General features: G+C 43.1%; 1 protein-coding gene across 1 annotated transcript in view; it reads left to right on the top strand.

Moving 5' to 3' along the window:
• LOC126109824 (serine/threonine-protein kinase 11-interacting protein) overlaps positions 1 to 12,975 on the top strand; it is a 251,012-nt gene that overhangs the window by 121,575 nt on the left and 116,462 nt on the right. The window contains exons 9-11 of the mRNA XM_049914880.1: positions 844 to 958; positions 3,689 to 3,866; positions 11,639 to 11,765. Of these exons, the coding sequence (XP_049770837.1) occupies positions 844 to 958; positions 3,689 to 3,866; positions 11,639 to 11,765 (420 nt within the window). The remainder of the gene's footprint in view (positions 1 to 843; positions 959 to 3,688; positions 3,867 to 11,638; positions 11,766 to 12,975) is intronic.

A 12,975-nucleotide genomic window follows, 5' to 3' on the forward strand; every position in this document is an offset into this window, starting at 1 on the left:
CTCAATAACCAAACTCGTCGGCAGAGAGATTGTCGATATTGCAGAGTCGAGAAGTAAGAAAGTAATTAATTATGTAATTCCGTACAGTCTTCTTTTGTTTTTCTTTTCGGAACAACAGCCACTGTTGCCCCGACCTCTTCTGCTTTGAGGTCCACGGCACCCCCGAGTTAAACATTGGCTCCTTCCCCTCCAGTAAACCACTCGCACTCAGTCGCGCCCTGTGGCTGTCTGGTGTGTACGTTAAAAGTAACCACTGTACAGCCACACAAATTTTGTGTTTCGTATCTGCCCATAAAAATAAAAATTTGCGCCCCGAATGCAGTCTTTCCTCTACTGCTACTTCTGTAAATTGAAGTTTCTACACGACCATTTTTCGTTGGCACCATAGGAGGGATAAGGGAAATTTTGAAACCTCGAATAGTAACATGTACCACTGCGATATTAAAGTCCACTACCAGGGCTTTTATGTATACGTTTGGCTAATCTCGTGACGCACCAGGCTGGTGCCACAGTTGGGGTCGGCAAGAGCACCTGCAAACTGTGTTACCACTACACTGGACAAGTCGTGCAGCTATAGAGATACTTAGTGCTACCCCTGTAAAGCTGGGGCTGGTTGCTAGTTACTGCAGGTCATTTAATGAGTAGCTATAAAAATAACCTGGTCATAGGCAGATAGAAGGGTGTACAAAATCAGTGTGGACTTTACAGTATTTACCCACTGGTGTGTGAGCGTGTGTGTGTGTGTATGTGTGTGTGTGAGAGAGAGAGAGAGAGAGAAATTTATTTTTATGTTTGACCAGTGATGTGACGTGTGTAGCAGTTGATTGTCTGCTTTGGTTTCAGAGGAGGAAGCAGACGAGAGTGAGCAGCAGCTGTATGCAGTGCGCCGGCTGCTCTCGGTGGGGAAGAAGCAGCAGCAGACCCAGCAGCAGGAACTCTTCCTGGCCGTCACAGACAGGTAGGAAATGTCCGCACGGGCACTCCGGCGCTCGCCGACACGTGTCCGCATCTCCTGTCGAGTCGTCACCGTACGCGTCCTCCGCCCGGTCGGGCTCGTCTCGTGTAAAGAGTAGCTAATTTACAGACTCGGTGCTGCAGAGAACTCACTAGATTAGATACGCAGTACGTTTTGGGGATGCGCGACGAGGACACTGTGAAAAATATCGATTTTGTGACGAAACTGGATGTAGAATTTCAGTGTTCTAATTTTCCTTCCACAGATCCGTAGCGAAATTGCGTCCGAGGTCCTGCAAAATTATAGTTAATTGAAATACAAATAAGAATTATGTATTCAAAATGTTCAGAAGTTGCTTTACCAATTGTAGCGGGACTTTGAATTTCGCTGCGCTACACTCGTTCCCTCAGATATAAATTATACCGTCGCAGCTGTACGAGCGCTCGACAGCAGAGAAAATATATAAGAAAATGAAGGTACAAAAATTGTAACTCTTATTGTTTTCTACCTGCTCTTGTCTCTTGAGAGCGGAAGCTTAACTTACTTATTAGCTAGTCTCGGTCGGATTAAGACGAAAAAACTTGCTGTGCAGATGTATTGTGGAAGTTTGTATGAAATTAGGAGGATGGAAGCAGCAACGTAAAATACATTGCATTCAATATCGAGATGGTTTTAATTTGTATACATTAGTAATTCCTGGACAATGAAATTTATTGCAAGATTTCGGAGCAGCTACGACTTTTCACTGAAGATAAAGTGGGTAGATCACGTAACTAATGAGGAGGTACTGAATAGGATTGAGGAGAAGAGAAGTTTGTGGCACAACTTGACTAGAAGAAGGGATCGGTTGGTAGGACATGTTTTGAGGCATCAAGGGATCACAAATTTAGCATTGGAGGGCAGTGTGGAGGGTAAAAATCGTAGAGGGAGACCAAGAGATGAATACACTAAGCAGATTCAGAAGGATGTAGGTTGCAGTAGATACTGGGAGATGAAGAAGCTTGCACAGGATAGAGTAGCATGGAGAGCTGCATCAAACCAGTCTCGGGACTGAAGACCACAACAACAACAACGACGACTTTTCACGCAGAAGTGAGCAGGACATTTTTGGAGAACAAGACCTGGACACCACATGAAAGAAGACATGTTAACATGGTAAAGAATGAACTCTTATCTACGCCATTCCCCCCTGTTAATCACATTTTGTTATTCTCTGTTCTCTTTCAAATAATTTTTGTAGTGGAAATTGGTTTGACTTTTGCTCAGAAACGCCACTAGGACCACCCCAACAATAGCTTTTCCGAATCACAAAGTCCGATAACTTTTCTGTAATACGAAGTCCGATTTGCATTTCATTCTGTCCCTTTTTTCACGGTCATTAACGATTTTAAAACCCCCTTTTTATTCACCATTTCTTCCCACATTTTCAGCCTTTTCTTTTCTTTTCTTTTCTTTTCTTCTCTTTTTCTTTTTTATTAACCACTACATTACAACCGCATTTGAGTTTACTCAAACGAGGCGGCACTTCCTCGTCAGTAGGTAAAGTCGCATCCACCAACCCGGCACTACGCTATCGACTGCCAGGGTCGCGGTATTCGACACGAGGTTTTTTCTCGGCCTTACTCGAGGATAGTGTTCGCATTCCACCTCTGCTGTAGGACCTCAAAGACTCGAGACACCGTGTCGCCACGATGCTGTCACTCGTGGTGTGCCAGGTCGGGTACAGTCGTGTGACAAAGTGTGGACACACAAAACGTACAATATAAACTTTCGAAAAAAAGCTTTGAGAATTTTCACAAACTGTATCATTTGTTACATTCTTAACGGTCGTTTATATAAATTGATTTTTTCTAATATTTTGTGAACTTTATTACCCTCTATATGGTGTTCTGAAGTGAATTTGCCTTTTGATATATTATATACGAGCGAGATTTCTACGGATGCCGCTGCCTATTACATCCCAATCTCCATCGTTCATTTTCATTCCAGTCTCCTTCATTAAGACCTCTCATCGCCGTTGCTTCATTGACGTCGTCTTTCCAGCATCTCGCAGGTCTACCACACTTTCTTCTTTCATGTGGAGTCCACTGCCATACCCGTTTTGGCCCTCTTGTGTCTGGCATACGCTGTAAGTGACCATACCGGAGTAGGCGCTTCCTTTTTATGTAGTCTAGGATTGTGCTTTCGACATTCATAACCTCTCTGATCCTATCATTTCTAACATGGTGAAGTCTGGAGTATCCACAACTCCGTCTCCAGAAATCCGTCTTCGAGTTGTTGATACAATACTAAACTTTTTCATATATTCCCTTTCTTGGAGCTCTACATTGCAGCTTCTCCTCTGACTTCTGTCAGGAGCCTGCCTATCTGTACCTCCAGTTGACACCTGAACGTTGTCAAAGCTCTGTTTTCCACTGGCAAATACGATGACAAGAACGGCTCTCTCGATCCCTCTCTCTTTAAAGCCTCACATATAGTGGGGAATAGCAGGTCTGACAGTTCTGCAGATTTGGAAAGCTAGATTTTGAATCTCTGACTTCTGGAATTGTAGATGCCTCCTAGTCGAGAACCGAAGAAATGTTCGAAAAAATAGAAGGAAAGGAGAAGGAATGTTAGCGGGCTACAACTGTCGAAGGAAATGTCGGTCTCAAACTACTACCGGAAAACTGTAAGATGTCGATAAAAGGTTGCAGGCGAGTTCCCAGAGTGGCCCACTCGTCCGTCTGTCCACAGGCAGCTGAAGGAGCGCGACACGGCGACCGGCCGGCTGCTCTGCCGCTGGCAGACGGAGGCCCTGCAGAGCTGCGAACTGCTGTCTGCGGAGCCGGCCCGCATCCGCGTCACGTTCGACACCGTCAAGCCGGACCGCCGCGAGAGGACTTACTTCGTGGAAGACGCCAAAGATGCTCAGGTAAATTGGTACTACTACTACTACTACTACTACTACTACTACTACGTGATCAGGCCCAGTGGACCGCACACATCTACAAGTTTCCTCCTCCACTGTATTCTGTCCATTGCTGTTATCCGCCATCCGTCCACATCTATTGACACTCGGTTTAAATCTTCACGGAGTCCATCCCTCCGACGCTTCTCGGGTCTCCCTGGGGGTCTCTTTCCTGCAGGTGTGAAATCCGGGAGCTTCCGAGGCCGTCTGCGATCCTCCATCCGGGCCACGTGGCCGGCCCACTGCATTCTTTTGGCTTTGACAGTTCCTGCTATGTTGAGCTGCCGGTATAGTTCCTCGAGCTCTCGATTGTATCTGATCCTCCGTTCCCCTGTATCTGCATCCGGAACCGGACCGAAGATCTTTCGAAGCACTTTTCTCTCAAAAACGAGGAGCTTACAGAAGTCCTGTTTCCGGATATGCCACGTCTCACAGCCGCTGGATCAGGATTTTGTACAGTCGAATCTTGAACTGTCTGGATAGAGATTTGGACCGAAGCAGTTATGCTAGGCTGTGGTAAGATCGATTTCCCGCTTGTATTCTGGCATTGATCTCTGCTTCACATGGCGAGTTCTCAGTTAAAAGTGCCCCTAAGTATTTGAATTCTTGCACTCTCTTGTAGGACTGGTCCCCAACCTGCAGTGATTTTAGATGATCAGCAGTCTGACTTTGACCACGCGTCATAACGAGGTACTCTGTCTTGGCTTCGTTTATGTTTAGCCCAAATTTGCTGGCAGCCTCCTTTAGTGCTTTGGTCATTTGCTCCAACTCCTCTTCTGACCTAGAGAGTAAACAGATGTCGTCTGCATAGGCTAAGTATTCCAGTCTCTTTCCTTCGATTTCAATCCCTTTGTTCTCTCGGAATATCTCGCGTACGATCTTCTCGAGGGCAAAGTTGAACAGGATAGGGGACACCCCACCTCCTTGCCTGAGTCCTGTCATAATTTCAAACTCCTCAGTTACATGATTTCCCATCTTCACCTTTGCACGTGTTTCGTTCAGACAGATCTTTATCAGATTGGTGAGTTTCTCTGCCATGCCAAACTCCCTTAAACAGTTGAGCATGCTCTTGCGATGTATGCAATCGTAGGCCTCCTTTAAATCAATGAATAAAATATGCAAATCTTTACCATATTCACCCAGTTTCTCAGTGAGCTGCCAGAGACTGAAGATGTAATCTACTGTTGACCGTCCTGGCCGGAAACCTCCCTGGTGCTCCCCAATCACCGATTCTGCCACTGGCTGAATTCTATGTATGAGGCAATTGGACAGGATCTTATAGCAGACGTTAAGCAGTGCAATTCCTCGATAGTTGTCACATTTCAGTTTGTAGCCCTTCTTATGTACTGGACCAATCAGAGCTGTTTTCCATTCTCCTGGTAGTTCTTCTTTGCTCCATATTGCCTGTATCAGTCGGTGTATTTTTTCTGCAAGTTTCACTCCTCCTGCCAGGATCGTTTCAGCCTGTATTCCATCTTCACCTGGACTCTTATTCTGTTTAAGGTGCCTGATTCTGGTTTTTTATCTCATCCAGGGTAGGTGGGGGATAGTCTGCATCGGCTGTAATTGGGTACTGGAAATCAAACTGCAGTTTGGGTTCATCACAATTTAGCAGCTGTCGTAAGTACTCTTTCCATCTCCAGCTCTCAGGTAAATTGGTGGTCGATAAAAAAATCTGTATTTTATTTGCGTCATTTTAAGCTTTGCCGGCACCACTGATGAGCATTACGTAGGTTTGTGAGCTATCATAGTTCCTAAGTTGCGGTAGAAAATGTACAAATGTTGCTGTGAATAAATGGCAGCTTAACATGTAAATTGTAATATAATCTTCACAGGTATCTCGCCACACAAAATTGCGGTGCGAGTGCGACATTTTGGAAAGGATACTTTCTCGTGGAAGCTAGATTAAGGAAAGCCAAACCTACATTTCTAGCATTTGTAGACTTGGAGAAGGCTTTTGACAATGTTGACTGGAATACTCTCTTTCATATTCTGAAGGTGGCAGGGTAAAATACAGGGAGCGAAAGGCTATTTACAATTTGTACAGAAACCAGATGGCAGTTATAAGAGTCGAGGGGCATGAAAGGGAAGCAGCGGTTGGGAAGGGAGTGAGACAGGGTTGTAGCCTCTCCCAGATTCTATTCAATCTGTCTATTGAGCAAGCAGTAAAGGAAACAAAAGAAAAAATCGGAGTAGGTATTAAAATCCACGGAGAAGAAATAAGAACTTTGAGGTTCGCCGATGACATTGTAATTCTGTCAGAGACAACAAAGGACTTGGAAGAGCAGTTGAACGGAATGGATAGTGTCTTGAAGGGAGGGTATAAAATGAACATCAACAAAAGCAAAACAAGGATAATGGAATGTAGTCGAATTAAATCAGGTGGTACTGAGGGAATTAGATTAGGAAATGAGACACTTAAAGTAGTAAAGGAGTTTTGCTATTTGGGGAGCAAAGTAGAGAGGATATAAAATGTAGACTGGCAATGGCAAGGAAAGCGTTTCTGAAGAAGAGAAATTTGTTAACATTGAGTGTAGATTTAAGTGTCAGGAAGTTGTTTCTGAAAGTATTTGTATGGAGTGTAGCCATGTATGGAAGTGAAACATTGACGGTAACTAGTTTGGACAAGAAGAGAATAGAAGCTTTCGTAATGTGGTGCTACAGAAGAATGCTGAAGATTAGATGGGTAGATCACATAACTAATGAGGAGGCATTGAATAGAATTGGGGAGGAGAGAAGTTTGTGGCACAACTTGGCTTGAAGAAGGGATCGGTTGGTAGGACATGTTCTGAGACATCGAGAGATCACCAATTTAGTATTGGAGGGCAGCGTGGAGGGTAAAAATCGTAGGGGGAGACCAAGAGATGAATATACTAAGCAGATTCAGAAGGATGTAGGTTGCAGTAGGTACTGGGAGATGAAGAAGCTTGCACAGGATAGAGTAGCATGGAGAGCTGCATCAAACCAGTCTCAGGACTGAAGACCACAACAACACCACTTTCTCTTTCCATCTCGTGTTAAAGTGTCAGTGTATCGCAGTCAGTCTCCTCGTATAAGTATTGCTGGCGAGCTCTCGAATCTCGTGACGCCACTCGGTGACAGTTCGACAGTGGCTCGGCTGCCGGCAGCTCACTTCTGCCATCCGTCGCTGCAGACTGCCACCTGTCCCGTCTTATTGCTTGAGAGGCCGGTGCCCGAGCCGAACTGAGAACAGTATTGACGAGATTTGTCGACACTCGTATCTCGGATGTCTGCTTAATGGTGCTGTACTGGAAACTGTTAGCTGAGCTGATGACGGACAGCTTTTTGATTACGGAGGCAGTCCAGATACTAGTGTTGCCAAATCTCGTTAATTGACATATGCTGTCGACGAAGGTCGGCAATCGGTGTCTGGAGCGATAAAACGGGTGAAGCGGCGGTCTGCAGTGGTGGACGACAGGTGTGAGTCGCCAGCTACATATACGGGCAGTCCGGCTGCTGTCGAGCGGCCGTCACGAGATTTAAAAGCCGGCTGCCTGTGTTTGTTAAAGGAGACAGACTGCGATACACCGGTACTTTGCCAGATGGTGGAAACAGAAAGCCAGCATTCCAAAAAATGCTCACACTGCGACTTTGTCCTGCGAGAAACCTGGTAAGATTTCATAGCGTCAAGAAATGTGTACAGGTAAATTGTTAACATGTGTAACAGTATTTGTTAATATCTGTAATAAGAGTCGAATCTGAAGTGTCCAATTAGGAACGTGTACAGTGTGCCACAGTATAGGTTATATGCAATGAAATGTATAAATGTGACCTATCAATTGCAAGAAATGTATTTCCAACATTTTGTTGCGAAAGAGCCAGCAAATGCTAAAATTTGTCTGGAAATCAGGGAAATATCAGGGAATTCAACTTGGAGAAAATTGTGGCAACCCGGTTAATCCTTCACCTTGCAGAGACCTATATTTTGTAATTCCAAGGAAATAAAAATGGCTTACATGTACTGGAAGTAAAGACCAATTGGCATCCGCGACATTGCATTCACCTGTAGGTGAATCTATTGTATACTGTGTGTATTTTCACTCCGTGTGTGTATACTGTTTTCAGTGACTGATAGTGAGATATGAGTGAACAGTGTGGCATTACATTATTTAGTAAGTTGTTTGTAAAAAAAAAAAGTATTGTATGCAAGAAGTAAATCTAATGATTGTCTCTAACTAGACATCTGTAAATATATTCGTATATGAATTAGCTTATTTTAGATTTATCTAAACTTGTAAATATATCTAAAAACAAAGATGAAGTAACTTACCAAACAAAAGCATTGGTACGTTGATAGAAACACAAACACACACACACAAAATTCAAGCTTTCGCAACCCACTGTTGCTTCATCAGGAAAGACAGAAGGAGAGGGAAAGACGAAATATGTGGGTTTTAAGGGAGAGGGTAAGGAGTCGTTCCAATCCCGGGAGCGGAAAGACTTACCTTAGGGGGAAAAAAGGACAGCTCCTACCCTTGTAACCGCCCCTGGTGTTTCCCTCTATTGTATTCATAAACTTGTAAATATTGATATGAATGTCTGCTCGTGTCTGTGTATATGCAGATGGATATGTGTGTGTGTACCTGTCCTTTTTTCCCCCTAAGGGTAAGTCTTTCCGCTTCCGGGATTGGAATGACTCCTTACCCTCTCCCTTAAAACCCACATCCTTTCGTCTTTCCCTCTCCTTCCCTCTTTCCTGATGAAGCAACCGTTTGTTGCGAAAGCTTGAATTTTGTGTGTATGTTTGTGTTTGTTTGTGTGACTATTGACCTGCCAGCACTTTCGTTTGGTGAGTCACATTATCTTTCTTTTTAGATAAAAACTTGTAAATACTTTGACATGTCGTATATTCTTGTAAAAAGAGATCTATGGATGAATAAAGCTACTACTACTAAATTCTGATGTGCAGCATAATTTTCTAGGGCAGCCCAGCTAGGGTAAAAAAATGTTTATTCTACAGAAGTGTGCGATATTCTGGGGCAAAAATCTGTGACAGGTTGCCGGTGAGGGTGAGTTAGGAAATTGAAGATTCCCAGATATATAAACAAGAAGTAAAAGGATAACTCATTAGTCATGTCTTCTACAATATATCTGCTTACTTGGACTTTGGAATATAAATTCTGTCTAACTCTAATATTTCCGTCAGATAGAATGTGACTTTGCCACCATGTAGACAGTTAACACGGCTTTGTTTTAAGAATTTGATGATAACAGAATCTGAATAGAACACAGTAGGAACAGTGTCTTCCCTCCTTCAAAATGCCAATTATTTCCTAACGTACGTATGTAAAATAATCGAAAAGTCATTTGCACAGTTACCAGTTTGAGTGTGTTGTAGCTCTAGTCGGTACGCTTTACAGCAGCGGCTGTCCCCGCCGTCGGTGTACAGCTCTACTCGTTCTGTGTCCCCGGAAGCTCTCCTGTGAGACCAGACTGACAGAATGTGACGTGTGAATGAATGAACAGGGTTTTTATGACCCGGGACATCCGGGAAAAACCCGGGAATATTTTATGCCGGGAGAAAATCGGGAAAAACCTGGGATTTTTTTAGAATTCTGTGAACTTTTCCTTGTTTTATTTACCACGTTACATCTTTGTGATTTTGACTGGTTAGAACCAATACTCTAATGAAGGATATTACTGTATCCTGCTTCTGCAGAATAATGCTGCAGCAAAAAAACATGAACGAGAGGAAGAAACAAAAATAAAACTTAAGTCGCAAAGGAAATGCACCGTATACAACAACAAAACGTGGTGCTCATATAAGCATCTGCCAACCAAAGTGTCTCAAAGGCTGTATGAAGAATATGCAGTGCTTCCTAACAACATATTTCCTCTGATGAGCGTGACATGACAGCTGTTTACATTTGATGCATTTGAGCAGTTGCGGGTGGGCTCTAGTGCATGCGCAGTTGAGTCGCCTATGAGTAGTACCTTCTCCCGCTTCTGGCTATAGATGTGTGGCAGGGCGCCACTATCTAAATTGCTCCGGTTTGGAAATATCGTAGATCCGGGGCTGATGCACAGAGCAGTCTGAGTTGTAGTGGGGAGGTGGGTCGTCTCCACGTGACCTGTGTTTACGTTTGGTGATTTTGCTGTTTCCTCTTCATTTATTGCTCTCACATTAAATGAAAACAAAATGGATTTCTGTGGCCGGGAGCTACCAAATGAATTAAAATACGTTCGCATAATTATGGAAGGCTAAAATATGTTGTTAGTTCAGGTTTTCTTTCCACCTTTCTGACAGTCGAGCATTAATCGCCTTGCAGAACAATGAAGTTATTTTTGTATGTTTGCTAAAGAGAATTGGCCTTTATTAATATTTTGCGCTGAGACAGTCAATTTATTTGAAAGGAAGTGTTTAATTTTGCACTGTTGGCTAGTTTCAACTGTTCGCTGCATTTCAAGTGCACGTTTTCCGTCTTCTAGCTCGTATGGCATATGCCATAATAAAGAACCAAACATGAGATAATACAGTACTGGTACTCAAGAAAATTTACATCCAAATCTGGACATACGATTGTGCACTTTAAGACAAATTATGCATTTTAGTATAGTTCACGAAATTCTGATGCTCCTGAAGTATCCTCTGATGTCTTGTTTCTTTTATGACATAAAGCAAAATCTTTTAATATTTTACACGTACGAACATGCGGGCTTCCTGCGTCATCGTAGCTGCACAGGCGCAGTGACGCCTGTTATCTAGCGCTCTCTGGCAACTGCTGAAATGAACCAATTTCTAACAGGTAGCGGTAAAATATTGCGAATGGTGGTTTGAAAAGTGTTACTTTCAAAGTAAATTTCTTTTTATGCAAGATGAACTATGTGCGAGAATGTTCGATGAATTTCTTATATCACAGAGCGTTTCACTCTCATTTAAAAGTCAACTCTTTGAGGACGACCATCTAGAAGAATTTTTAGCCCAGAAGATCAGACATTTACGTCATTATTAACAATTTGACTGCCGGATTTGTGTGATATATCTTAAAGTGTAACACGCGCAAAATGATCAGCATTATATGTGGAAACTTAGCTTCTCTTCCAGCTTATTAATCTTCGAGACCAATATTAATTGTGAAAGCTTTGTTTTTCTTCTATCAAAACTATGTATATTAAATTAAACGATTAACTTTTCTTTTTGTGTGTTCGCACTGCTTAACAGTGATGTTGCTATCGGTTGACTACACTACGTGTCCTGTGCTGTCATCAGCTGGCGAGATCACGTGACACGAGCTATGACTGCCTTACAAAAGCGTGTCGCAATCTCGATTTCATTGCTTCGGAAAGTAACGTGCAGTGTCTGGTGGAATTCAAATTTATTCCTCTGTAAAATTAAGAAATGCATCATACATGTTGCTGCACATCAAAGATCTTTCCAAAACGTGTTTTTTTCCCCCCTCGGGTTTCGTTTTCTAAAGTGTCGGCAAATTCTACATCTGTGTAGAAAACATAAACATTCTAAGCATTGATAAGTTTTACAGTGTCAAGGAAAAGTATACTGTCATTTAACACGGAAAAAGTGTATTTTCACCCGAGAGGAAGTGTATTTTCAACCGGGAAATCCGGGATTTCTTTTTCCTTGTCCACGTATACACCCTGATGAAGGGGAAAAGAGGCAATATCGGTGTCCCTTCTAAGCCAGGCGGAGAAATATCACCTCGCTCTTGTGTGCTGTTACGGCTCATCCGCTCGGTATTTGCTTATTTTGTTTTCAGCACCTGCTACAAACCCTGAGGGCCATCCTGGACGAGAGGCCACTGCAGGCGAACAACCTGAGCGTCTTCCGCTGCATGAAGTGCTCGTCGCAGTTCTCCGATGAAGTAGAGTCTCCCCTGGTTCCCGGTGAGTTCCCGCTCCGCACCGGACGTTAGTTTCCTCTCTTTGAGTTGTTAAAATGTGCTCCAGGTACTCACATTCTTCCAGGTTCTGTGATGCAGTCGTCTTTTCACCTCTGAGTTGTTAAATGTGATTTACGTCTTACAGGATTGGATTGCATCTCGTTGTTGCAAAAGACAGATACTTCTTACATTAGTTCTGTTGTCCGAGCAGGTAACTGCACGTTCTGTACTGTGACTGATGCATTCTGATTTTATTGGCGTACCAGATGTCGTACGACAGTGTTGCAAATGAAAATGGGGCTCGAGAATTTGTGTCTATTAGGTTCGTCGATGACATTGTAATTCTGTCGGAGACAGCAAAGGACTTGGAAGAGCAGTTGAACGGAATGGACAGTGTCATGAAAGGAGGGTATAAGATGAACATCAACAAAAGCAAAACGAGGATAATGGAATATAGTTGAATTAGATCGGGTGATGCTGAGGGAATTAGATTAGGAAATGAGACACGTAAAGTAGTAAAGGAGTTTTGCTATTTGGGGAGCAAAATAACTGACGAAGGTCGAAGTAGAGAGGATATAAAATGTAGACTGGCAATGGCAAGGAAAGCGTTTCTGAAGAAGAGAAATTTGTTAACATCGAGTATAGATTTACGTGTCAGGAAGTCATTTCTGAAAGTATTTGTATGGAGTGTAGCCATGTATGGAAGTGAAATGTGGACGGTAAATAGTTTGGACAAGAAGAGAATAGAAGCTTTTGAAATGTGGTGCTACAGAAGAATGCTGAAGATTAGATGGGTAGATCATATAACTAATCAGCAGGTCTTGAATAGGATTAGGGAGAAGAGAAGTTTGTGGCACAACTCGACAAAAGAAGGGACCGGTTGGTAAGACATGTTCTGAGGCATCTCTGTAATGCCAGTAACAAATCCAGCACCCAGCTCTGAATTGCTACGACATCTTCTTTTAATCGGATGCAGTGCAGATCCCAAACACTCGAGCAGTACTTGAGAGTAGGTCACACTAGCATTGTATAAGAAGCCTCCACGTACGGACTGCGCTTTCCCAAAATTCTTCCAATAAGCGGAAGTCGACCATTCACCTTCTCTACCACAATCCTCACGTGCTCGTTCAATTTTACATCACTTTGTAATGTTACACCCAGACATTCGACGGATGTGACTGTGTCAAGCATAACGCTACCGGTACTGTATTCGA

Source organism: Schistocerca cancellata, chromosome 12 (genome assembly GCF_023864275.1).
Source record: "Schistocerca cancellata isolate TAMUIC-IGC-003103 chromosome 12, iqSchCanc2.1, whole genome shotgun sequence".
NCBI classification, from domain to species: Eukaryota; Metazoa; Arthropoda; class Insecta; order Orthoptera; family Acrididae; genus Schistocerca; species Schistocerca cancellata.